The sequence below is a fragment of the Glarea lozoyensis genome (assembly GCF_000409485.1).
Source record: "Glarea lozoyensis ATCC 20868 chromosome Unknown GLAREA9, whole genome shotgun sequence".
Lineage (NCBI taxonomy): Eukaryota > Fungi > Ascomycota > Leotiomycetes > Helotiales > Helotiaceae > Glarea > Glarea lozoyensis.
This window is the reverse complement of record NW_007361004.1, coordinates 926,759-950,345: the sequence shown is the minus strand read 5'-3', so window position 1 is coordinate 950,345 and position 23,587 is coordinate 926,759. Positions and strand designations below refer to the sequence as shown.

Below are 23,587 nucleotides of genomic sequence, written 5' to 3'. Positions count from 1 at the left end.
GGTTTAGGCGTGGCATTGCGTTGGAATAGCTTGTTATACTTCTGATCTTGTTTCTTGAGCGATGCATTCGCACGGCCGTTGTGCCGGCTTTTGATGGTGTTTGGTCGGTTGTACCATCAGGCGTTCCGGATGAAGGATAGAAGAAAGGATGGTGTGAGACTTGTACAGTATACTACGATTTATAGACTGGGGAAGACTTGTTACAATATTCTCTGTTGGCTTTTCGTTTGTTTCAAGTGATGTCTTGTCTTTTGAAGTGGATTATTAGGCAGGATTGTGCCAAAATCACTATTTTATAGAATTTAGCTATTTTAACCGAAAATTGAGTAGTGGAGACGACTTAAAATATTCAGTTCACGACAGGCAAGTGTGTTTCCACGTTGTTTATATAGCCTCATTTCTCATGGCTGATATAACAAACAAAGCCATACCTTGCAGCGTGGTAATGAAGTCTTGAACAATAGAGCGCGAAATTAAGTATAACCGATAGTGAGGGTCGTACCATTGCAGGATAGAGGATCTTACACCTGCTTAAGAAAACCACCCTCGACACCAATCTTCCATCCATTTGGATTCAATGGCCTGCGAACCTCTCAACTTCTGACTTCCTCCCTGCGCTCTGGTAGTTGAGATGTCCAGCCTTTTCTCGTCCTTGAACAAACTCTCATAAGTGTCCAGGAGTTTGACAGCGGGGTTACGCTTAATTCCTTCAACATCAAAATCTTTCGACTCCATGTCGCTGCGAATCCTGCTTAGCCATTCTTGGTATGGAACAACTTCCACTGGTTCACTCTTCAGGTCACTCAACGTTTCTACAACCGTCGGTAGAAGATCCGACCAGGATGTTGTACTTGGGTTGTACGGATGGAAAACAGTTGCCTTCTCGTCCGTGGAAACGTCATTGAACAATAATTCAATCAAGACTTCAGCAAGAACATCAATCGGAACCCAGTCGATATGATCGAATTTTGCGCCGAGAGTGTTAGGTAGAGCTCCGATATGCAGAGAGCTGATAATCATGCTTGGAAACCATTCTCGTGAATTCCAAATTCCGGTGGTGTGTATTGGACCTGCAATTTGTCCCACTCGAGCAATGCGAGCGTCCACAAGCAGCTTTTTGGCGGCATAGTCGAAAATTCTTTCGGCAATGTACTTGCTTTCCCCATATCCTGTTGGCAGCGGAGGCAATTGATCTGATGTCAGGATGATATCCTCGGGAATGGTACAAACGCTTTCACAGCCAAGAACTGAGCTGATGGAAGATACGAACAAGATAGAAGTGTGATTTTTGGATTGTATGGCAAATCGAAGGAAGTTTACGATACCTGAGAATTGATCGTTGAAGACAGAGAGTGGGATGTTGAAGTTTACTGGCCAGCCATTCAATATGATATCCGTGGATGTTGCGACAAGCTTCCCGTACTCCGCGTCTTCAAGACCAAAATGTTCTTCGCTGGCTTTGGCGGATAGAAATGTGACTCGAGCATCATCAAACTCACTTTGAAGTCCACGGGACTTGCTTTGCTGAATTTGCACCGACTTAGAATCGGAAGATCTGTTCAAGCAGTATATGTGCGACACGGAATTGTCTTTGAGGAGAGCGTCAAGAATATAAGAACCCAGACTCCCGGTGGATCCTGTCAAAATCACTACACGACTTGAATAAGACTTCTTCGGCTCCCTGGTGGCTACATTGCCCTTGAGTTCGGACGAAGTGATAGCAAGTTCGTCGATTGACTTAACATGCTTGGCTAAATGCTCCTCGATGGAACATTTCCGATGTTCGTCTGATTCTCTTGACGACAATTGAATTTGTGCTGATATATCAAGGATGGCTTTGGACAGCCCTGTAATTGATGGGTTGGTGTAAACTGTACTTGGAGCAAGCTCAGGCACATTAATTGCCAGTTTGATGTCTCGGACTAGAAATAAAGTCTGAAGAGAGTCCAAACCCAAGAGATAGAGGTTTGCATTCTCATCAAACTTATCCCACCCTGTGTGCTTTCTCACTAGCTTCGTCACAAGGGCGTTTAAACTCTCGTATGTGAGTGGTCCGGACAGCCTTTCAATGTCTCCATTGATAATAGGTTCCATTTTCTTCGCGTCGGCGTAGAGTGCATCAATTTCTTGCTCATACATGCTAATCGTCGCTTGTCTTTGCACCGTTCCTTTCCCTGCTCGTGCCATTGGTTTTTTGGGGTCGACAAAGAGTATATGTGTCTTAGCTACCTTAGCATGTGCAGGGCATACTTGGTTTGCTTCATGAATAGCCGGCCATATCTTTTCGATCAACGTGGCTCTTTCTGCCTGTGCAAGTTCTTTCTCTTGGAGCAGTTCAATCAAGAGCCCTGCCTGGAACCTTCGAGTACCAATGACCAAAGCTGCTTTGACTTCGGGATGAGAAGAGATGTGGTGCTCAAATGTTGTTGGATTTGTTTTTTCTCCCGTCAAGAAAACAATAATATCATCAGCTCTTCCCTTGTATATCCAAAGGTCTGGTTTGGATGGGTGCGGAGTGTATAGATCGCGAGTTTTATACACTTGAAGCTCGGGGAAAAGTTTGAAGACTGGTTGGTGCTCTTCAAGATCCGAGTGTCGCACAATGCACAGCTCAAAAAGATTCTCGTTCACATGTCTGAACTCTACCCCTATTTCTGGGTGAAAATGTACATATTGCCAGTCTTCAGACGGAAAAGTACCACTTCGTCGAATGGCAGTGGGCAATCCAATTTCGGAAGCTCCGTAGACACTCAGAAGATTCATTTTGTTTGTCAGAACAGATCCGATAGCTTCAGGTAAGTCACCTCCGCCATATATCAGTGTATCAATATTCTTGCTGACATACTCAGCTAAATCAGGTTGTCTTACAAGATCCACCACAACGGGTGGAGGAATTGCCAGGGCATCCGCTTTCGTATGCTTTAGCCCATCCACAACAACCTTCGCCGAAGGGACAGCAGCAGCTAATGGATAGATCCAAGCTGTCTGGTTCGCAATCCCGCCGATCAATGATGTGAAGAGTGCAGCAGCCTAAGAGAGCTACATCAGTCTCCATAGAGCGTGTGGGATGATATAGTAGTAGCTCACATGAAATGGAGGGAATAGAAAAAACACTCTATTGTTTTGAAAAAGCCGATCTTGACTCTCAAATCCAGATGGAGGGTCTAGCTGGGACATGTTGTAGTATGCAGCAATCCATTCATGCGTCCACAGAATTGGTTTTGGCATTCCCGTTGATCCCGATGTGTGAAGCACAAGAAACGGTTCATGCTTCGCCTCTTCAAAGGTTTTCGTGAATGGATATGGGTCGGCCTTTCCATCTAACAAATCATGTATACTGGGAACTTTTAATACCTTCAGTGTATGGGAAGAAAGTACACCCCCAAGCAACGGCGATGTTGGATCGGGGGTTATTAGCACTTTGCAATCCAAGGACCTGAACAAATGGGCATGAGCTGCAATACTGTTACGTGGAGAGGAAAGGAACAGCTGTGATTTTTCTTAGCGTTGTCTCCGGTCTATTACAATTCAAGATAATTTACCTTGTATCCAGCTTGCACAGCCGCCAAGACAAGAATATTGTAACGTGGATCATTGATACCAATGTAAGCAAGTGTCTCGAAGTCTTTTCCTGGGCCCCCAAGTGCCTCATGAATCCACCAAGCTGCTGCATTGACAGCATTTGCGAGCTTCTCGTAGGTAATTTTGCGATACCCCTGATCGTAAGAAGTTGGCGAGACAGGGAATTCTGCAAAGAGGGCTTGCGGATGTTTCTTAGCCATGAACGTTACGATGTTGTTGAGCATATCTTTCTTCCCTGGAAAATACTCGGGGAGATTTCCGTTCTTTCTCTCCTGTATCGAGGCCATAATTTGTGCCTTTTTTACTAAGTTCAAAAGCGTTTGAGATTGGAGTGTGCTGAAGCTGAAGCTAGTGGAAGGAGAAGTAAAAAAACGAACTGAAAAATGGAAAATAGAAGACTGTGATAATAGCAAGGTTTTTAGAAGCCGTCCTACAATCCGAGGAGGAGAATACAAGCTGAAGGAAAGGAAATTTGGCTATCTTTGAGCCACGACAGGGATTAACTGAGACAGCGTCAAAAGTCAGCCTCTAAAATTGTTACATCTCATCCCGTTCTCGAGCGTAATAAGATGCCAACACACACTAGAATCCTAATGAGATGATACATGCGATAATACGTGCGGATAATTGCTCACAGCTTGAAATACATGAAAGTGTTGGTTGGAAGTTTGCGCCAATAGCTGTGCGGTTCAATTTGTTGCTCGAATGAATTCCCTGTTAACTTTGTAACCAATAGCGCCATGTACAGATCTTGTTGATACTCATATTCGCGATGGATCATGCTTTGATCACCAAAGCCTCATTTTCTGGTCTCGATAAAGTCCCTTTTGTCAGAACAATTAGCCTGGATGTGCCTTGGATGGTAAACACAGAGTAGAGGGAATCCAATTAGACGAGCGAGAGGTCTGCAAGATAGGGGCGTCGGTCACGTGTCTCTTAGCCCCTAGGGTGTGCGCACGGTCTTCATGTCTTGGTCGAGCGAGATCGGCCAATGTTAATGTCGGTGTTACAATCAGTTTACAGAACGCTTCAAAAAAAAATCTAGCACCATCAGCCTTTACTTGCTACGGGTTCCTCACCGTCCTATATTCTTGGAGGGTTTTTATATATATGTTTGAAGATCTGTTAACCTCAATGCACACGTGATGAGCTCGCAAACCTCCGGGATCAACTCAGCAGCACCTCAATTGGATGTATCTCAAAAGATCATGCCTCGAGCTCCCAAAGTACCCGAATCGCTGGCGGAACCGAAAGTATGGAACACGAAAAACCTAGGTTTACGACTCGCTTCGGATTGGGTTTCTGGTGCTACTGCAGCATCGATGGTTGCTCCCATAATTGTCATGATCGATAAGTCAGAGCTCCCAAATTTCCATCAGTTCATTTTGTGCCAGAGGCTAACATACCGCAGAGGAATCATGCAAAATGCATCCGGCCAAGCAACCCTCAAACATTCTCTCCAAGACTCTTTCAAGAACTTCCTTCTTCGTCCTCATAACCTCGTCTTCTCAAAGCCATTCGCCCTTATCTGCATGTTGTACGGCGGAACTTATGTCACAGCGAACTCTCTCGACACGATTACTTCAACCATACAAGATAAGCCCTCCACACACGTTACTTCTGGGACGATGAAGTTTGCTGCATCTTCGACTGCGAATATCGGGCTTTGTCTTTTCAAAGATCAGGCCTTTGCCAGACTGTACGGACCCGGGGGCCCACCGCGACCTGTCCCTCTCCCATCCTACGTCCTCTTTACTCTCCGCGACTGTCTCACCATATTCGCGTCCTTCAATATTCCACCACTACTCGGCCCCATAATCAGCTCTAATATGAGTGCGGAGCTCGAGAAGAGGGTCAGCGGCCAGACGGTCGCTCAATTCGCGGCCCCTGCCGCCGTACAAATCCTCAGCACGCCAATGCATTTACTGGGCTTGGACTTGTACAACAGGGGTTCGAAATCAATTACATGGGATGAACGTTGGAATATTGTCAAGAAGAACTGGGCAGTCAGTGCTGCGGCCAGAATCTGTAGGATTGTTCCTGCTTTTGGGGTTGGTGGAGTTGTTAATGCTAAGCTAAGAAAGACCTTGATTGGAAAGTTGGAATAGACAAACTTGAAGCTTGATACGGCCAGATGCAGCAATGGTATAGGGATACCGCTCGGACACGGCTGGATAACTGGAATCACTTTTCCTTCTCACTAATGTACAAACTCTTTGGCGTTGCGACAAAATAGACGCATATAGACGGGAGGGCTAGGCCTGGAGTTTGAAAGATAGGGTACACGGCGTTACAAGGGTGGGAATGTGTAATGTTTAGTGGTCAAAGGGTCATGGTTCTTGCGATTGGTTTAGAAGGCTTGCAACGATACCCGTAATTTATTCTATATATGACTATGAATCATTCATCTTCCGCTTTATGGCATGTGAAGGACTACGCGGGGAACTGGTAAGCTCTCTGATAGACTCCTCGAGTTCCTGAGCGGCAGCACGACGCTTCCCCTCTCGACTGTTCGATTTGATTTTGCATTCTCCGCAGATTGGATGGCCACAGCGTTCACAGTTATGGTTGCTCTGGCCATTCCTTTTCTTGCACTAAAATCGAAAGTTAGCAAGTCTCCAGATGAGTATTTGTTAGATGAGATTTGGTATACTGACGGCCGGCGAAGGATCCTCGTCATCAGGCTCTTGACAGCAGATCCACCATTGATCATCACCTTCTTCCAGAGTTGGCATTTCCCGTCGACCAGCGGTTGGAAATGTTCGTCGGAGACTTGTCATTCGTCCAAGTCTGTCGTTTGGTGCAGTATCAATGGGTGCAGCTGAGCTAGCTAATTCTGAAATCGGGTCGGCATAGGTGTTCGAAATGTTTGTAGGTCTTTGTGTTAGTCGCCTTAGAGAAAATCTCCGCCGGATGCTCGACATACTAGTTAGATTTCGCTTGTCCTGTGAGTCTGATATCTCTGCTGGGCTAGTTGAAGACATATCTTGAACAGGAGAAGCAGTAAGAAAACTCGCAATTGTATTACGGCGGGAAGTATGAGAGATTGGCTTTGATTTATCCTGGGCAGATGCGTTTGGGGATTCGACTGAATTTCGAAGAAGAGGTCTGACTTCCGGTCTACCTTCTGAATTTTGCGTGATAGTCTTGCGTCGAAAGTATTTGGGTACTGAAAAATGCATCTTTTCAAATGAAAATGCAAAAGATTCAAAGCAACTTCATGTAACTTGAAGATCTGCTGATGGTTCCCGGTGTCGAAGCACTCGAAGCAAAAGGGTCAAATACGTAAGAAGTTAGTGTAGATTTGGACTCCTCGAACAGTGAGCAGTTGGCTCGAGCAATATCTGATGGTAAAGGTGAAGAAATCGGAAGTATGATCTGAGATTGAGAACGAGGACTAATGGGACTGAGATCAATCAAAGCTGGAGTCTGAGGTATGCCCGTGAGCTCGATTGCGTCTTCTGCTTGTTTGGCTTCGTTGGTACTGCGTTGTGCGCTCCTGTTCTTTAGATAGATGCCGAGAATTATGAGTAGGAAGGCTGGTCCGCAAAGACTTGCTACCAAGATGAGCTTTTCGTTGTGGCTGTTTAGGTGTGCTCTTTGTTGTAGGGATGGGTAAAGTACTTGAAGATTCGAAGAAGTGGAATACATTGTGGACGATTTTGAATGTGGTTGAAGCTGTGAATGGGGTGAAGTGTTAATGACATATTCACTTGACCAGCAAGTGTGGGAAATTCCTTTCAGTCGAGGTTGTGAACAAAATAAAAGGTTTTGTGTCATGGGAGATCTATGACCAAGTTGTGATTGAGACTTTGCACTATCCACCTCAAACGTCTTTGTCGCTTTTGGGAAGCAGTCTGACTACTGAGAAGGTGTAGTAAATATTGTTGTAGCGAGAAGAAATATCATATGTCGAATGTAGTCAAACTAAATTTGTTTGTTACTTGGAAGGAGGAGGACGGATATTCGATGGTGTTTTTCGGCAGAGTCGTGAGTGTGTATTTGGTTGTCAAGACGTTGACGAGTAATGACGCGAGAGGTTAACAGAAAGTGTGTTCGAGACAAGATATTGAAGATCAAGCGGTTGTCTCAAATTCCAGGTCCCTTCCCTTCTACGTTCGAACGACGTTTATTCCTTCGAGCGAAGGCTTTCTGCGCAAGAAGACCAAGAACGACAACGAAGACAACGAGACCGATGACGACGGCTATGGCAGCAAACTCGAGCTCTGCCTTGTGCGATTTACTTGAAGCGATATGTGTACCGTTGTGAGTCGTAGTGAGCTGTTCTTCGTATGATTCTGGAGGTGGTGCGACTTGGGATTCGCGTTTGGATTTCGTTGTAAACGACATTCCGAGGTGATTGTCAGAGTGGATTCAAAAGGCGGAGTATATTCGAGAGGGTTAGAATCCTAGGAAGATCAACAGGTGTTATAGCTTAGATTGTGGAGTATGTAGAGTTTTCTTAAAGCTTGCAGAATGTCGATCTTCCTGAGCTTAGAACAATTCTTGGAGCAGGTATACCAGTAGTGATATTCCACGATCCAGAATCGAACACTGCAGAAGTGTAGACATGGGATTAACGACTCAATACTGGCGTGTATTCTTGCTCTGATTAGAGCGAATTGAGGGGCATGACCTACAATCGTTGCTAGCGTAATAAGCTGCTACTGTTAGTGAATACATTACTTATCAAGTTTTATTCACCTTTATTCAATCGCTTCAACTGACTCCCGACTTTGCTATCACGTTAGAAAGGTCATCTGATAGCGGAAATCTACACTCCATGGATTCTACTAGAATTAGGGTTTCGACACTTGGATGCTCTATATGTTTCAACACTTGAACATACATTTACAAGACTGATTGGCAGGGTTTTGAATCCTACTCCTTCTGAAATATATCATTTACCGCTACCTATATAACAGCTCGTCGTTTCTCTGCTGCAAGAAAATCCGTAATAGCAAACTTCAACTCTGCACGTACAGCCCCCAACTTGTGAAGAAGTGAAAGAATTTGGTCTTACGTCGCAAATGGGCGACCGGAGTGAATGACTGGTGTCAGCCCAATTATGATGTGAATATGGAGTGATGCCAATAAGCTCGTGACTTTCGACTGAACTTTGTACGAAGTACCTTTCGTACGATGTTCTAACAGTAGACGGATTGCAATCTGATTCTCCCGGATCTTTGGATAGCTGATTTTCATTAATTATGCGCTCATCTCATATTTCGACTCCTGCTCATCTTTCAACATAAGATAGCTTCATCGAACGCCTCGGTCGTGGTAGTGTTTACTACCTCCTGGGGGGTAGTTGGCTCCGCATCTTCTTCTGCGATAGCCTTTACCGTCTCTGTGGGCTTGCTCTTTGCTTTTGGGTTGAGTTTTCTTCTGTTTCCTCTTCTCTTTCTTGGTACCATCCTCAAACCCTGAGAATTGCGCGAATCCTCAGCAGTCGGTTTGGGTTCATTCTCTGATGTCTCAGTGATACTAGGTTTGCTCAGATCCTCTGCTTCTTGAGCTTTCATCAAGCAGTCTTTACACTTGACATGTCCACAGATCCGGCAGACTTCCGAAAGTAGCGTGTTGCGGGTATTGCACTACAGAGGATCAACGATTAGTTACCTTCTCAAGTATTAGGTTCTCAACCATTTTCCAAACCCTGCGACAACATATATTTAGAACTTAATACCTACCGGACCTTTCACTCGCGTGATAATTTCTCTAAGCCTTCTATGGCAACAGAACCAGTAAAACCCAATATAAGGACCGCTCTCTGATGCCGGTGAAGGATGGGATGTGAAACTCGACAGCGAGCGTGAGAGTTTACAAATGGTGTCGGGCATTTGAAGGACGTTCAAATTCTCAAGCGTAATAGCTGGTGGTATAAAGCCCATTGAAGTAGCGATAGTGTGTAGTGCCATTTTTACCTGTGATTCATTGACAAATCTGGCTCCGCACTGGCCCGAGTTGGGCCGTGAATGATAAATAACGTTATTAGTGGACGAACAGGTTTGAAGAAGGACGCTGCCTGTTTATCTCTTTGATGATTGATGAGGGAAACATTCACAAGTGATCCAAAAGTTTAACTTCATCTCGGTGTGACCTGAGGACCATTCATTGGCACCTTCCCATTTCAGAGCGCCTTCTTGTTGTTCTCGACCAAGCAGCTCGCAGACTCCTTACATCGGCTTCTTTGAGTCACTTTCACGAAAGAGGTCGAATAATCCCAGACTCAAAAAATAAGTAGATCAACTATCTTTCCATGGTAGAATCAGGCCAGAGTCAAGCTCTTCTTGCCCGTCCTTGCAGGAGCTAAACCAATCCCCACACCGTCTCCATATTCAGCCATTTTGCTTTCAACCATGAACGTTTAACATGCTCTTCCACCTAGGCCTTCCTTTCCTCTGCTGCCAATCATGCTCAAATTTGCCGACTCCAGATCTGGCAAGCATCGCACTTTTGGTGACCGCACTCAGTGCACACATCATGATCAAGATCTACTTGTGCGCCGCACTAAACGTTGTTAGTAATCTATTCAGCTATGATAATGATATTCAGTTTCCCAGTAAAGGTCAAATCTGGTATATTTACCGATATTCTCATAGATGCCCTACCATACTGTCGAAGGACTAGCTGGCAACACACCCAGAAGTCATCAGGAGGTCGAGCGCGAGGCATTGCGACGAACATATGCTTGGAAGAAGGATCTGGCATAGCATAGAAGCTTGCTCAGACGGTTTTATAGCCTCAGTCGCTTGTCGTCGTCACAACCAAGAAGTTGGAGACAATAAGCTCGGGCAAGTCTCAAAGAAGTGAATCGCATATCCACTAGGAGAGAATAGTGAGCGTGTCAGAAAAAAATATTAAGAGACAATCACAATAAAAAGAGACTCAATCCTACTCAATCCTGACCACGTTCACTCACCTGATTCGTTGCCGGAGACAATGTCGTGTACCGACTGGAACTCTTCAGACAAGAAAAGTGTAACAGTGTTGAAGCTTGTGACCTTGTTTTTGGGTCAATAGGTGATTGTCATCATGCAGACTCTGTATCTCATACTATACAGTAAGGCTCGCTTGAGCCCAACGATCCTCTATGATCCAATTCTCCCAGAATTTGAGACCCTCAATGCTTTCTTCTCTGCAAAGAGCCCCCTTCTCTTCAGCCATCTCTAGCTCCTCTTCAGCTACACCAATACTCCAACCAAAGCGCTCCGCAGCATCTTGTGCGGTAACACCTCGCCCAAAGAATTGCCAATCCCAGGCGACTTCCTTATCGGGCGGGAACGAATGTAAATCTTGAAGCCAGGCGAGTAGTGTCTTAATAGTTTTCTCATCGGTACGGTCACTTCCCTGCACTACCAGTACCCCGCTTTTGAATTGTCGCAGGCGTACTGGTAGTCTGAGCTTTCCCCAAAGTCTTGCTGCCTTTTCGAAGTCTAGAGGACTGACAAGTTCAACACCCCCCCTAGCACGGTTGAACATAGCCCACAGGTCAACAAGGGAAACAATCCCACCTGCTTTTCGCAGTACTCCTCTAGCATCATCGGTTAGAAACTCCGCTAGATTCCGCGAGAGCTCGGATATATAAAGTGTTTCTGAGTTACTTCCCCCTCCCAGCATGTCTTTGGTGGTAACCAAGCCGAGTGCATCAGCAACAGTGTTTGAGTCAGAAATACTGCCTGGCCCCCCATTCTGCGAAAAAGACTCAGCAAGGGCGACTATCTCTTTCGCAGAAGCCATTAAAGCTTCAAGGTCCTCAAATGCACCTCCGATGACTAGCTCATTGTTTTTCTGAACGTCCCGGCGCCTCTGTTCAAGCCCTGCTATCCCCATCGCTTTGACCCTTTCTCCAGAAGGGCTCGAGCTGGTTGGCATCGAGGAACCGGACTCATTGTTTGGCCTACTGAGTTTCGGAACAGGTGGCGCACCTTGTAGAAGCCACTTGCGCTGTGTCATAGAACCTTTGAGACGTTCATACATAATCTTCTCCCCTCCGCCACGGAAGGACAGCTTGATGCTCTCATTCGTTTGTGTTTCTAAATGCGGAAGATGGTTCAGCGTAGGTCCAGGAGATTCAGGACGCAGCGAAGGTCTGTTTAAACCTGTCGGCAAATCCTGGGATACAAGAGAAGCACCACATATCTCGCAAGAAGGTAATGATGGGTGATTGAGGAAGGTACACCTTGGACAGGGGAAAGTGGCTTCGCCTGTCGTTGCTTGACTGGCATTTTGTGATGGTGGTTCTCCCCATGCTTCCGACTGTGGCCGCGGTATTTCGGGACGGCCTCGAATAGGGACGGGGGTTCTGAGGGCCGCTGGGGAATGTGAAGAGGGCCTGTTTGTTGTACTTAAAATCGAAGCCTTGAGCACGTGTGCCAGGGCAGGCTTAATCCCACAAAGCAAACACGGTGGTATAGGCGTACGATCGCTTGCTGTTTTGGGATCGAAGTTTGATGGAACAGGATTTGAGTGACTGCATATGGTGCATATCCAAGTCGCACTACTCGTTGGAGGTAATTCGGGAGTGGGTAGGTGGAAGGGACTTTCGGCTCGGGAGAGTGGTGTCGACGTCGCACTTCTTGAAGGAGTATTCAAATCGGAAACCGCTCTACTTTGCAACGAGGACCGTTTCGAAGGCTTTGGGAAGAGAGTGATCTTAGCAGAAGACTTGAAGAGGCCTGCCTAGGATGCATCAGTTCCCGCTTCTCATCTAGCAATGTGGAATGTGTACATAGAACTCATAACGATCGACGTCCTTCAGGTCAATGGCGACCGAATGCTTCCTTGGATTCTCATTGTCGACGTAGCAAATCCTATGCGACGTCAAGTAGACATGGCCGTTCTGGTGATCCGGGATCTTGAATTTTCTAAATGCTCTCAGTATACATCCGTTTGGCAATATGTTGCATGCGTCGGAACTCACCCCTCATACAACCCCACATTGTCTTGAACGAAGAGCAGGACTTCATCTGGCAAGTAAGCCGGCCTCAACGCAGTTGTGAGGTCGATGTTCTGCAAAAACATCCGGTCGTGCCATGTGCTGTCGTGTAGTTGCAATCGCGAGCAATGAGTGAGTGGCTCACGAGCTACATTCCTAAGCGTTGCGCATTCCAAGTTCTTCGAGCTATCAGTCGCCTATCGTGGAAACGCGGGTGACTCAGCCTACGCCCAGCCTCCGGTAGAACGAATAACTCAGCACGCTAAGCGTCTCCCTAGCGAAGCCTGACGCTCATGCTAAATTCCCGGTCTCGTCCATCATTTCCAAGTCCACACAACACTTTCATTCAACTCTCCTTCACACCAGGAACCCCTCGACCCTTTCTGCTCAACAACATTTGTGCACCACCTGATCTCTACCTGTTCGCGATCTATATATCGCGCCGCTAACCACTACATTGATATACAAGCAAACACGAACCAGAATTCCTGGACATCTAGCGCGATGAATGCTTCTTGGAGCCACCCGCCACCGCCCGGTACAGAGTCGTATGGATATGCGCATGGTGAGTGCAGAATCCCCTTCCTCGTGCCTTGCCAGTGATGGATGCTAATCGATGTAAACAGCGCCAGCATACCATCCCGTACAAGTCCGACAGTCTTTTAATCAGCCTGCCATTTCCTACCAGATCACGGCCCCGATCCAGCCTAAACCGACGGAACAACCTGCTCAGAAAAAGAAAATCGACTGGCCCCAACCCGTTCGCGATTATGTCCAGCGATCTTTTGACCCAAGCAATGTTCTCGCAGATGTGGACCGTAAGGATATGGAAGACAAGTTAAAGGTTACGATATCCGAAGCCACTGATAACAACACCCTGCATACTATTGACTGGGCCAATCTCCCTCTTCCGCAACATGTCATTCGCCAAGAGAGAGCGACTGCCGCTGCTGCGATTGCATGGCAACGAGAATCGGTCAATATGCAACAGATGGCTGGGAGTAGCTTCATGAACCCTGCCCGAGAGCAAATGCTGAAATCCAAGAAGAGAAAATCTCAAGATATTGGTGATGCAGCCGATGATGAATCAAAATCTATCCCACCCTGGCGTGCAACTAACCCCCGAAACGGATTCGAAGATCGCATCACCTACCCAGCGGACCGGTTCGATAAACGGCAACAACCCTTGCAAGACGACGCCCTCAAAGGTACAAGTAAGTTCAATAAGGCCCTCGAGAAGCGACAAAAGCGCTTCGATGGCGGCTATAAGTCTACATACAAAGCCTCTCCGTCACCAGAGCCCTCTTCCGGACCCGTTATCGGCACATGCCAAACCCTTGAAAAGCAATATTTCCGGCTCACGGCCCCTCCTATCCCTTCTCAAGTTCGTCCTGAGCATATTTTAAGACAAACCCTAGATCTTTTGAAGAAAAAGTGGAAAAAGGAAGGAAACTATTCCTATATCTGCGATCAGTTCAAATCCATGCGACAAGATCTTACCGTGCAACGTATTAAGAACGAGTTCACTGTCACTGTCTACGAGATTCATGCCAGGATCGCTCTAGAAAAGGGGGATCTCGGTGAGTATAATCAATGTCAAACCCAGTTGAAGGCTCTATACGACCAAAATCTGGGCGGAAATCCAGTGGAGTTTAAGGCGTATCGTATTTTATATTTCATTCACACTTCTAACCGCACTTCGTTGAATGACGTTTTGGCGGATCTAACTACAGCAGAGAAAGGAGAGCCAGCTATTAAGCATGCTCTTAATGTACGGTCGGCACTAGCTTTGGGCAACTACCACAGGTTTTTCAGACTTTACCTCGACACGCCCAACATGGGTGCCTACCTGATGGACATGTTCGTAGTCCGAGAGAGATTAGCGGCTTTATCAAATATGTGCAAAGCGTATGTTACAGCCTGGCCCTGTCCCTTAGATACCCGCTAATTGTTACTAGTTACAAGCCCAACGTCAAGCTCAGATTTGTTACTGAAGAGCTTGGATTCGAATCCGATGGAGATGCTGCCCAATTTATTTATGATCACAATGGACAGTTCCTCCTCGAAGAAAGGGAGTCTGGCCTCGTTTTCCTTACTGGGGATGCCAAACAGATATTTGAGACTGCCAAAGTTGCCGCGTTTTCAAAAGTCGACATCAAAGGCCAGATCTAACATCTTTCGTACCAGTCGTCCCTTCCGTGAAGCTCTAGATTCAGTCATAGACTCAACTTGGGTCTTTTTCGTCCATCTTCCTTCACTTTACAATCAGTTGGCAGCCTGCCTCCTCACGTGGTTGAGATAGAACTATGATGTTTTCGAATCATAGTTGTTCTGTTGGTTGTTCACGATAAGATCGATGAGACTAGGATGCGGATCATCTAGTCCGAAATGATATTCGTCGGCTTCCAGATTAAGATGTGCGACAGCAATGTCGACACTTCTTGTCTTGTTGGATTCTTCTAAGATTTCTTGTTTATACCCCTTCTTGCGTCCTGGGCGAGCTTGCTAATCATATGGGCGTCATTGGGGCTTTGTGCATGGGTTGTTGGAGTGCTATACATCTTGTGGGCATTTACCAGCATATCGGGAATGGGCATATGAAGGAACAAACGGCGTATGGTTGGAGCCGGTGTATCTCATGAGTAATCCAGCCACTACGCTGAAGGTATTGGAAAACATCATCTACCTACTTTACACGAATATCATCTATTAGTATTATTCCAAAAGAATCAATGTGGCTTCGCTTCCATTTTATGTTTAATGCTGGAGATTGTTCAAGCGAGTCGGTCGTCTCGGCCAAATAGGGTCTCTAGTGCGATCTTTCATGGTGCACTTTAAGCTCGTGAAGAAAGTCATATTGGATCTGCATTCTTTCACTTCTGATTACTCTCTTTGCCGTTCTCAAGTTTATCATATGTGAAGCAGACTTCTTGATTTATATTCCCACTTAGCTCCAGGCTATCAAGCGATAGTCTACCTTCGACCGGAATATAGCAGGATCTCCATAGTCAGCAGCTCACGCAATTTGGTTATCAACATTCGCTTCCTCGTCAAGTTGGAGTGAACCGCCGACTTCATCTGGAGGGCAAAAAGACAGCAAAGAAAGAAATTGGATTTGAGACACCATGAAAGCAATGGGTACCTGTCAACTCGTCGTGTAAAAGTCTCGTGGCACGATATTCTATACTGCGCTAAACTATTTTATATACAGCGATTGGCGATGTTCCTCTTCTTTTTCAAGTAGAAATCGCCACCATCCAGCGATGAGCGCTTTTCTGTCAAACACTCGACACTTTGAATAAGCTTACTACTTGCAGTAGCCACACCGCTCCCAACTTGAAATATATACAAGAACATAACCAACCCCCTCCCCCCTCACCTACGCAAACCTCCTATCAAACCTCCCCAAAGCCCTCTTCCCCATCATCTTCACACTAGTAAGATAATCCGACGTCCCCTTCGTCGGCTCCTTATCCTTTGCCGTCTTACACACCGCAGCATCAGCATCCCCTCCATTCGGCCCCGTCACAGCCGCAAACTCCCGCTTGTCGTTCGCCAACAGCATGTTCTCAGCCGCCTCGGGTAACCACCCGTTGATGAAATCGCCGTGCGAGCAATACGACGAGCCGCAGGCGAGTGCGAGGGGCGCGGCGCCAGACCACCCGTTAGGAAGGGCGTTGCGCAGGTCGTAGCGGATGGAGAAACGGAGTTGGGGCATGCGTTTCATGCCTGCGGGACAGCGGTTCGCGGGCTTGAATGTGGTTGTCCAGTGCTGCGTGCCGGAGTACGTAGATTCCAAGGTAGTTGGGTTGACGCAGTCATGGAAGAGCAGTAGGGTTTGGAGATGGGTAGAGCAGGTCTTTGTTGGGAAGGCGGCGAGGTCTTTGGTCTCGGTAGCGTCGCCTTCGCAGAACCATTGGATTCCGGCGAGGGGCTCGACGGCGGCTTGGGATGTGGCGGCTGCGTTGCCGACGACGGATTTGTAGTTTTGTGGGATGGCTATCTCGGCGTTTTCGATGGAGACGTAGTAGGCTGAGAAGCGGTTTAGGGGGACGGGGGTGTAGGTGTTGGAGGTTGTTGTGAAGAGGGTTGGGACCCCTTTGGGTCCGTTAGTTCGAGGTTATGGAGACGGTTGAGGGAGGACTTACAGTATGAGGAAAAGTCATTCGGGTTGTAAGCGGTTATACAACCTTTCTGTAATTCTGCAGAGGTGGTGGTATTCGCAGTCACGCTGTCCGAGCCGAAGAAAGTATGGAGATGACTTTTGTATTGTCCGGGCATGACTACCGGATCGATGTTCTTATACATCAAAAGGTCGGCTTCAACGATGGTATAAGCAGTTGCCGTGCTGGCTGCTAAAAGAAGAGTGATGGCTTGCATCTTGTCGGTAGGTAATTTGGATATTGTTAAAACGAATGGAATGGTAGATTGTGGAAAGAATGACACAATCACCTGGATATGTCTAAAAGGTATACCCGAAAGGAATGTTAGAAAAGAGTGTGAAGAGAACGAAGAAAGTTACTGAAGAGGACATTTGAGCTTCTTCCTCTCCCTTATAAACCAGCCTGATTCTGTAATTTGATCTCCTAGTACTTACATTTCGAAACTGCCAAGCAAGATCTCAGATCTCAATAACGCTTTACCTCAATCTCTCAACATATAAATCTACGCCTGGGCAAGTCGGAAATCTCGTAAAACTGTAAATTTATATTAAAATTGTGGAGTCAAGCGTGGGCCTTGAAACGTGAAACGGAATTTCAATGTCGGGTCTTGGCGTTTCGTTTATATAGTTGACTCCCCACGATTTTCGGAGATGGGACGGAGGAAAGTATTTGCTTTTGATGCGAAATTATAAAGAGGCAATTTTGTTTGGGTGAGTTGGGTAATAGTCGGTTGCTGACTATTAGTAGCTTGCAAGCTCGCATGCGATTGTAGTCTGGAAATCTGGTGGTTCGGAATTCAGGAGTTGTTGCTTGGAGACCTGAATATTTCATTTTGTCAGATTCTCTATGAATAGGTCAGCCATGGACTACGAAGAAAGATCCTTTGATTATTACAAAGAAAATGAAAACAAAGGAGCCAAATCTTAAACTATCATGATCCCAGAAGCTCATTCTGACTACTCTCACAATACCGTCGGCAGCATTGTGCAGGTCTAGTTGTGCATCAAAGCTCTTCTGAACAGGAATATTTTAGAGCGGGCGCACTAGATTTGCCAGCTTCGGATTTGACAGTAATTCATTCTTAGTCTATAGAACATGTAGCTAGGTCATAATTCGTATAAACATTACCCAAAACAAATATATATCGATAACCCAAGTACAATACTCAATACGTATTCAGGCCATACGACGGAAGACATCTCCAAAGACTGGTTACTAGAATAGTATGCCGTGAGGCTAAGAGTCTATGATTCTATACATCAATTAGCGGGTCTGCAAGAGACAAAATGGTGTTGAGTATCTTACCTTCTCAGAACCTGACGCGAGTGCTGATTGCTGGGGGTGCTTGCCAGTATATGGCAGATTTCATACTTCCCAGACTCAAATTCGTCGCGCCTAATCATTGGCGCGACCAATACGTCGAATCATCAACATCAGAGTTGAGTCGACGCGTTATGGTTTTGTGTTTAATCTCCAAAACATATCCAAAAATATTCCACTTCACACAGTAACATGCATACTCATATGCTCCACCGCATCCTGAATACTCTTCATCCAGCGATGATTAATACAATAAGGACACTTGATCGGCTGCTCTCCAACCGCTCTCAACGCCGCTGTTCCTCGATCAGGAACCACTGGAGTCACAACTCCAGTCGCGGTATGCAGAGTAAAGGGATGAGGGCTTGGTTGAGGGTTACTAGGCGTTGTCGCAACATTCCCATTGGTGTTCATGTTTGAACTGCCATTCATCTGAGGTACTCCGTTCATCTGGGACGAGCCGTTCATTTGCGGCGTCCCATTCATCTGTGGCGTTCCATTCATCTGAGGCGTGCCGTTCATTTGAGGTGTACTGTTCATGTTCGAAGAACCGTTCATGTCGGCGAAAAGCTGCTGCGTAGCTTCATTTGCGCCTTCACTGCCACCCATTCCATCAAGGCTGCCTTGATGTTCGCTTCCTGGGTTTCCCTGTTCCCCTTCACTCGCCCTCTTCTTCAGTATCTCGGTTTTGGCTCGTCTACATTGTTGTAGATGAACCTCTGCTCCATATTCTCTTAGCAAGCATTCCCTAATCTCCATCGGGGTAGTTTCTTTTTGGATATTCATCATGCGCGGAAGGATGTCCATTAGGAAAGGCAGTCTCGACGCGCTATTCCTCTGGACTTTAGGCAAAGCAGCGATAGCTGGTGCATTAGTGACCTCATTATTCTGTCGCTCGATAGGTCCTAAGACCCTCGCGCCGCCCATAATATTCCCATCACCATCCTGACGTATCTCAACTTGACCGTTCCCACCCATATTCATGCCCATTCCATTCGCCATGTTCATGTTCATCCCTATGCCTCCCGCCATACCCATACCGCCCATCCCCATCCCTAAACCGCTCGTCATATTCGCCGTGCCCACATTAGCATTGCCATTCCCTCCATTAACCCCTCCATCATTCGCACCACCAAGATTGCCCCCAACCCCCAAATCCAAATTATCAAGACAGGTATGTCTATCCCTCAACACCGTAACCCGCGCGAGAGGCTCCCGCCCATTCTTCCGCTCCCAATTGCACCTTATTACGAAAGGACAATTCGCGTCGCGTTTACAACCGACCCTTACCCGTCCCGTATCCGATTTTAGGATGCGAGGCTCGAAATGCGACTCGATCGCCCACGCATGTAGCGCCTCCTTGAAAGCTTTCAGCGTCGGGAATTCCTGTCGGAGATGAAGCGGTGGCATTTTCCCTCTTCACTCTGCCCTTTCCTATCTTTGCTGGCTGTAAACCCGACTCCGACTTCTCTCTTCTTCGCGAAACCCGATTCCTGTCCCGCGACGGAAGAACGTAGGCAGAGGGCCTCTTTCGCGGGCGAACCCCGCTTCTCGGGCGCGAGAAAAAAAGAAGACGAGGCACAGGCAAAAAAAGTCGCGTCGTTGAAAAACAAAAAGTATATATAAAACGTCCGTGGGTGCCAAAGTGGAGAGAGGTCGTGGCAGTTTCGCGGAAGAGTGAGGGAGACCGTTGCTGAAGGGCAGGAAAGAAGGTTGCGAGGGCAGTCAAGATGGGAGAGGGTGTGTATTCGGGTAATCTTGGGCCTGCGGTGGAGAGGCACAGCCAGCCAATTTTAGTGGAGCGTGGCCTTCCAGATGACTGATGATGGGCTATTTTTGGGGCATCAAGAAGAAGATATGGACGGAACTTGGTAAACATGGGTCGTAAATAACACAAAAATGCTCAACTGACAAGGCTGGATAAATCAGAAAGAAATCACGTTGCAATTGCATATCGAGAGAGCATAGTAGAAATGTTATGATTGAAGCCACAATATCTCTTGCCCCTGCTTTTCAAGCTCTCTTAGCTACATGCTCTCGTGGTCCCGCCTGCGCAGTTCTTCCAACAATCAGCTGCCGTGTTCGTCCTAATGCTCGGCATGAACGCTCGTTACATCCATTGCCAACCATTCCTTCTGCAATCCTTCACCCATCCGCAGTAAACAAATGAGAATCCGTGGTATGTCCGCTTATCGTCCAAAAATGCATCATTGCCGTCCTTCAATAGCTTCGTGGCCAAATATTTGAGAAGAAAGAGCTCGTTCGAAAAAACCAAAAATCCCAGCCGTATGAACGCCAGATAGGTCCCTATGTTTTCTTCCACCTCCACCTCCACCCTGTAAAGGTAGCTCCATTTGTAATAAGTTCAAAAGGTGAGTCCGCTGCAAAATGCGACTCGAATGAGTGTGGTTTCGCTGGCCAAGTCCTTGCAATGATAAATGAGCTCAGCTATTACCTCTCGAAAAGGTCTGTACATCTGAAAGCAGATTAAGAATGTTATAAGTTGTGTGTGATGATGAAATGCGGTGATGATCCGAGTGAGTGTATCTCGCTTTCCAGCGAATGCCTATCCTGCGCACCTGGGGGTAAGATACTCCGTTCCGTTATTTGCAATAATTCTAGTTTCGAATCGATTGGAGAAGCTCTGAATCTAGAAAATCCTTTCAACTATATTCCACATAGATAACGAGCTTGTCATTCCGTGTAAGGGCAACATCAAGATCGTTGTTGCTCATCAAAGTAGGTCTTTCTCCGCTTGCTTCATCCTTGTAGGATAGCACGATCTCCTCGCCTGGTGGAATCTTTAAACGATCCCGGATCTTGTCATGAAGTTGTGGGTATTGAATGTCTGTGGGCACGCGGATAGCGATAAGATCATCCCCAAAGTAAATCTTGACTTTCATCGCAGATGGGGGCTGGCCACCATTGACACCGGGGGACAGCGATGTGCTAGATGGCTGCGAAAGAGATGATACCTGGCGTGGTTGTCCTTGACCCGCTCCATTGACCGAGAGCGAAGGCTGGTTGCGCTGATGGTTCAAATTTCCACGTGATGACTGTCGTGATGCCCCATTGCTTGGAGCATTTGATGAGTGTTGCGATCCTCCAGATAATCGATACTCTTCGTTAGCAGCATTTGGATCAATCTCATAATCGCCTTCCCGTGGCGCGAAGAATTGCTTCACGAGCGTACACCTTGAAATGTATGGTGGCTGGGTCAGGAGGTTCTTGACATATGCATCCAAATTGTGCTGTCTTCCCTCGGTAATAGCATCCGTGACATAGTTAACTGGCCCTGGCATGTATGGCAGCGTCCGCTTCTGGGTACCGGTGTTGCCTGCCTCTGCCGGGAATTCCGTTAGAAGAGCAATCTGGAAATCGTAGAAATCTTCATAGTATCGGGAAAGCTCCCAATGTCGCCCATCCTCAAGGGCCGCCTCAATTGTGAACCAGTATTTATCCTCAGCAAAACAGTATCGAGGTATTCGCGCCGATATTGGGGCATAGAGTTGTGAGCTTGATTTCGCGGCATACAATGCCTGCTGTGGTTGTTGTTGTTGGGCTTGTTGGGGAGGTCTAGCTTGCTGCGACTGTCGAGCTGCTGGTTGAGTCTGGGCACCATTAGCATTTCATTCATATGTGACAGAAACTTTGTACTTACATAGCCCTGGCCATTTTGCTGGCTTTGCCGACTGTTCTGCTGTTGCTGAAGACTCAATCTATCCATGCCTTGCTCCAATCCCTGCTGCTGAGAATTGGGTACCTCAAATTTCCCAAGGGTGATGCTGCTATTTTTGTAGTCCGCGGCCATCTTCTTCCACTCCTCTACCTTTGGAACACCCGCTCGCTGGACGGCCTCATGCGCATCTGGTACGGCCTGGCCAGACGTCATGTCTCTGATTTCGATGAACGACACTGGGATGAGTCCGGGACCTCCCAACCTTCCAATAGGCTTAGCAACAAACCACTCAGGGTTCGATTGTGCAATGACAATAATTGCTTCTCCCGCCTTTGCATCGAGCTCGTCCGGACGCTCCGCGGCAAAATCGTACATTACAATTCCATATACCATCGCGCCTTGCCCTTTAGGACTTGATTTCGACGCGCGTTGCGAGTCTACCCCGACCAAAGTGCCCGAGCCAGAGGTATCGGAGTATCCAGAGTCATGATCAGGTAATCTCACAAGCTGCGGCGACGTGTCGGATTGTCCGCTGTCTCTCTCAGTTTTACCCAGAGCCTGGAAAAAAGCTACTGGCACCAATCCTCGGGCATCTGGCAATGCAGGATTACATGCTTCGTACCAATCTGTATCATTTTCGCGGCCGATAACGTGGAAAAAGTCGCCCTTTTGAAATCCTAATTCCTGGTTTGACTGCGCCTCGTAGTCGTAGAGTGCGCGGATTACCTAGAAAATTTGATCAGCTGAGATTTGGAGCTCGACAGACGAGAAACGCACCTTTTTCGGAGGAACAATAGATATGGCTTGCTTGGGAGCAATTGATATATGTTGGGCCTTGTTTTCCTTCTCTCCCTTTATGCTTCGCCTGAGCGCCTGAACGATAAGAGTGTCAGTCTGATTGCTTTCTCTACAACCCCTCATTCCTCACGGACAGAACCACGCACCTTCATATTGTGAATTTTCCTTGTGCTTCACGGCACCTCGCTCCAGGACTGGGAAGGATAATATTCGTCTCCCTCCGACGACGACCCCTCTGTTTAGTGTAGAAAACGAGATCGACGGCGAACGGGAACGGACAACTTCGGGTCTTCTTGGCAGGTTCAGGCGACGCGGTGTTCGAGGCTGCGGTTTGAACAGATGGATGACAGGCAACTATGTCGTGCTGTAGGAATTTGGCGATACCAAGCCGAGATCACGATGAATCTGGTAGAGGATGCGAATTTCTTTGCTGTACTTTGCACGTTGCGGCGCGCAGTGAGATCCCTTTGAAGTGGAGAAAGTTAAGTGAGGGTGGATTATTGTGACTACGGAGGAGTGCTTTGCTCTGGATTGGCGCCGCTAGAACGGCGGCACAGGCCTTTGTGAGACGGGGGGTGGATGCTGGGAGCGAGGCGAATGGGAGGGCAGCAAGTTTCGGCGAGGGCTCGAGAGCTCTTTGTTTGGTCGCGAAGCACGAAGCAGTGAGTGGGATGGAGGAGAGCAGAAGAGCAGAGCAGGCAGAGCAGAAGTTTATCTTTTGATTCAGGGGCGGATGCAGATGCAGGATTGCAGCCACTTCTCGATCCTGGGGCCTTGGAACTTTGGGGGTTTGTCGCTGTGAATAATGCGCTCCACAGAGTCCACACGTTGGGCGAAAAGATCTGCTAGCTGGGGTTCCGGGCTGGGCTGGGATGGATTGAGGCTGGAGACAGAGAGGCAGAGGCAGAGCCTTTCAATGATATGGCTCTTTGTGCGCCGGACGGGCCCTGCGACGTTTCTACTGTCTTCTCCCCTGCTTCTGCTTCCGGCCTTATCTTCTATCGATTACAGAGGCAGGCCATTATTCATGCAAAGTTACGAATAATGATTATGACGGACTGGAAATAATAAAATATGATTCGGCACTTTGACTTAATGTATCTA

General features: G+C 47.1%; 10 protein-coding genes across 10 annotated transcripts; 2 read left to right on the top strand and 8 right to left on the bottom strand.

Annotated features, from left to right (window-relative positions):
* Window positions 1-531: 531 nt before the first annotated feature.
* On the bottom strand, window positions 532-3,869 carry GLAREA_08237 (Acetyl-CoA synthetase-like protein; the record flags this gene model as incomplete). The annotated part of the gene is made up of 3 exons (XM_008090282.1): window positions 532-3,030; window positions 3,088-3,489; window positions 3,543-3,869. The coding sequence occupies 3 exons, from the start codon at window positions 3,867-3,869 to the stop codon at window positions 532-534; spliced, it is 3,228 nt and encodes a 1,075-aa protein (XP_008088473.1).
* An 858-nt stretch (window positions 3,870-4,727) lies between these two features.
* On the top strand, window positions 4,728-5,690 carry GLAREA_08236 (uncharacterized protein; the record flags this gene model as incomplete). Its single annotated transcript, XM_008090281.1, has 2 exons — window positions 4,728-4,936; window positions 4,994-5,690. 2 exons carry the CDS (start codon window positions 4,728-4,730, stop codon window positions 5,688-5,690), a joined length of 906 nt encoding a protein of 301 aa, XP_008088472.1.
* A 285-nt stretch (window positions 5,691-5,975) lies between these two features.
* GLAREA_08235 (uncharacterized protein) lies at window positions 5,976-7,233 on the bottom strand (the record flags this gene model as incomplete). The annotated part of the gene is made up of 3 exons (XM_008090280.1): window positions 5,976-6,176; window positions 6,240-6,751; window positions 6,810-7,233. 3 exons carry the CDS (start codon window positions 7,231-7,233, stop codon window positions 5,976-5,978), a joined length of 1,137 nt encoding a protein of 378 aa, XP_008088471.1.
* A 438-nt stretch (window positions 7,234-7,671) lies between these two features.
* Window positions 7,672-7,932, bottom strand: GLAREA_08234 (uncharacterized protein; the record flags this gene model as incomplete). The annotated part of the gene is made up of 1 exon (XM_008090279.1): window positions 7,672-7,932. One exon carries the CDS (start codon window positions 7,930-7,932, stop codon window positions 7,672-7,674), a length of 261 nt encoding a protein of 86 aa, XP_008088470.1.
* An 896-nt stretch (window positions 7,933-8,828) lies between these two features.
* GLAREA_08233 (uncharacterized protein) lies at window positions 8,829-9,503 on the bottom strand (the record flags this gene model as incomplete). Its single annotated transcript, XM_008090278.1, has 2 exons — window positions 8,829-9,179; window positions 9,276-9,503. The coding sequence occupies 2 exons, from the start codon at window positions 9,501-9,503 to the stop codon at window positions 8,829-8,831; spliced, it is 579 nt and encodes a 192-aa protein (XP_008088469.1).
* A 1,138-nt stretch (window positions 9,504-10,641) lies between these two features.
* On the bottom strand, window positions 10,642-12,609 carry GLAREA_08232 (PH; the record flags this gene model as incomplete). Its single annotated transcript, XM_008090277.1, has 3 exons — window positions 10,642-12,267; window positions 12,317-12,452; window positions 12,509-12,609. The coding sequence occupies 3 exons, from the start codon at window positions 12,607-12,609 to the stop codon at window positions 10,642-10,644; spliced, it is 1,863 nt and encodes a 620-aa protein (XP_008088468.1).
* A 418-nt stretch (window positions 12,610-13,027) lies between these two features.
* On the top strand, window positions 13,028-14,695 carry GLAREA_08231 (uncharacterized protein; the record flags this gene model as incomplete). Its single annotated transcript, XM_008090276.1, has 3 exons — window positions 13,028-13,088; window positions 13,150-14,431; window positions 14,482-14,695. The coding sequence occupies 3 exons, from the start codon at window positions 13,028-13,030 to the stop codon at window positions 14,693-14,695; spliced, it is 1,557 nt and encodes a 518-aa protein (XP_008088467.1).
* A 1,207-nt stretch (window positions 14,696-15,902) lies between these two features.
* On the bottom strand, window positions 15,903-16,903 carry GLAREA_08230 (uncharacterized protein; the record flags this gene model as incomplete). The annotated part of the gene is made up of 2 exons (XM_008090275.1): window positions 15,903-16,621; window positions 16,672-16,903. 2 exons carry the CDS (start codon window positions 16,901-16,903, stop codon window positions 15,903-15,905), a joined length of 951 nt encoding a protein of 316 aa, XP_008088466.1.
* Window positions 16,904-18,186: 1,283 nt separating this feature from the next.
* On the bottom strand, window positions 18,187-19,416 carry GLAREA_08229 (uncharacterized protein; the record flags this gene model as incomplete). Its single annotated transcript, XM_008090274.1, has 1 exon — window positions 18,187-19,416. The coding sequence occupies one exon, from the start codon at window positions 19,414-19,416 to the stop codon at window positions 18,187-18,189; it is 1,230 nt and encodes a 409-aa protein (XP_008088465.1).
* A 1,253-nt stretch (window positions 19,417-20,669) lies between these two features.
* Window positions 20,670-22,635, bottom strand: GLAREA_08228 (PX; the record flags this gene model as incomplete). The annotated part of the gene is made up of 4 exons (XM_008090273.1): window positions 20,670-21,617; window positions 21,668-22,411; window positions 22,463-22,558; window positions 22,630-22,635. The coding sequence occupies 4 exons, from the start codon at window positions 22,633-22,635 to the stop codon at window positions 20,670-20,672; spliced, it is 1,794 nt and encodes a 597-aa protein (XP_008088464.1).
* Between the last annotated feature and the right edge of the window lie 952 nt (window positions 22,636-23,587).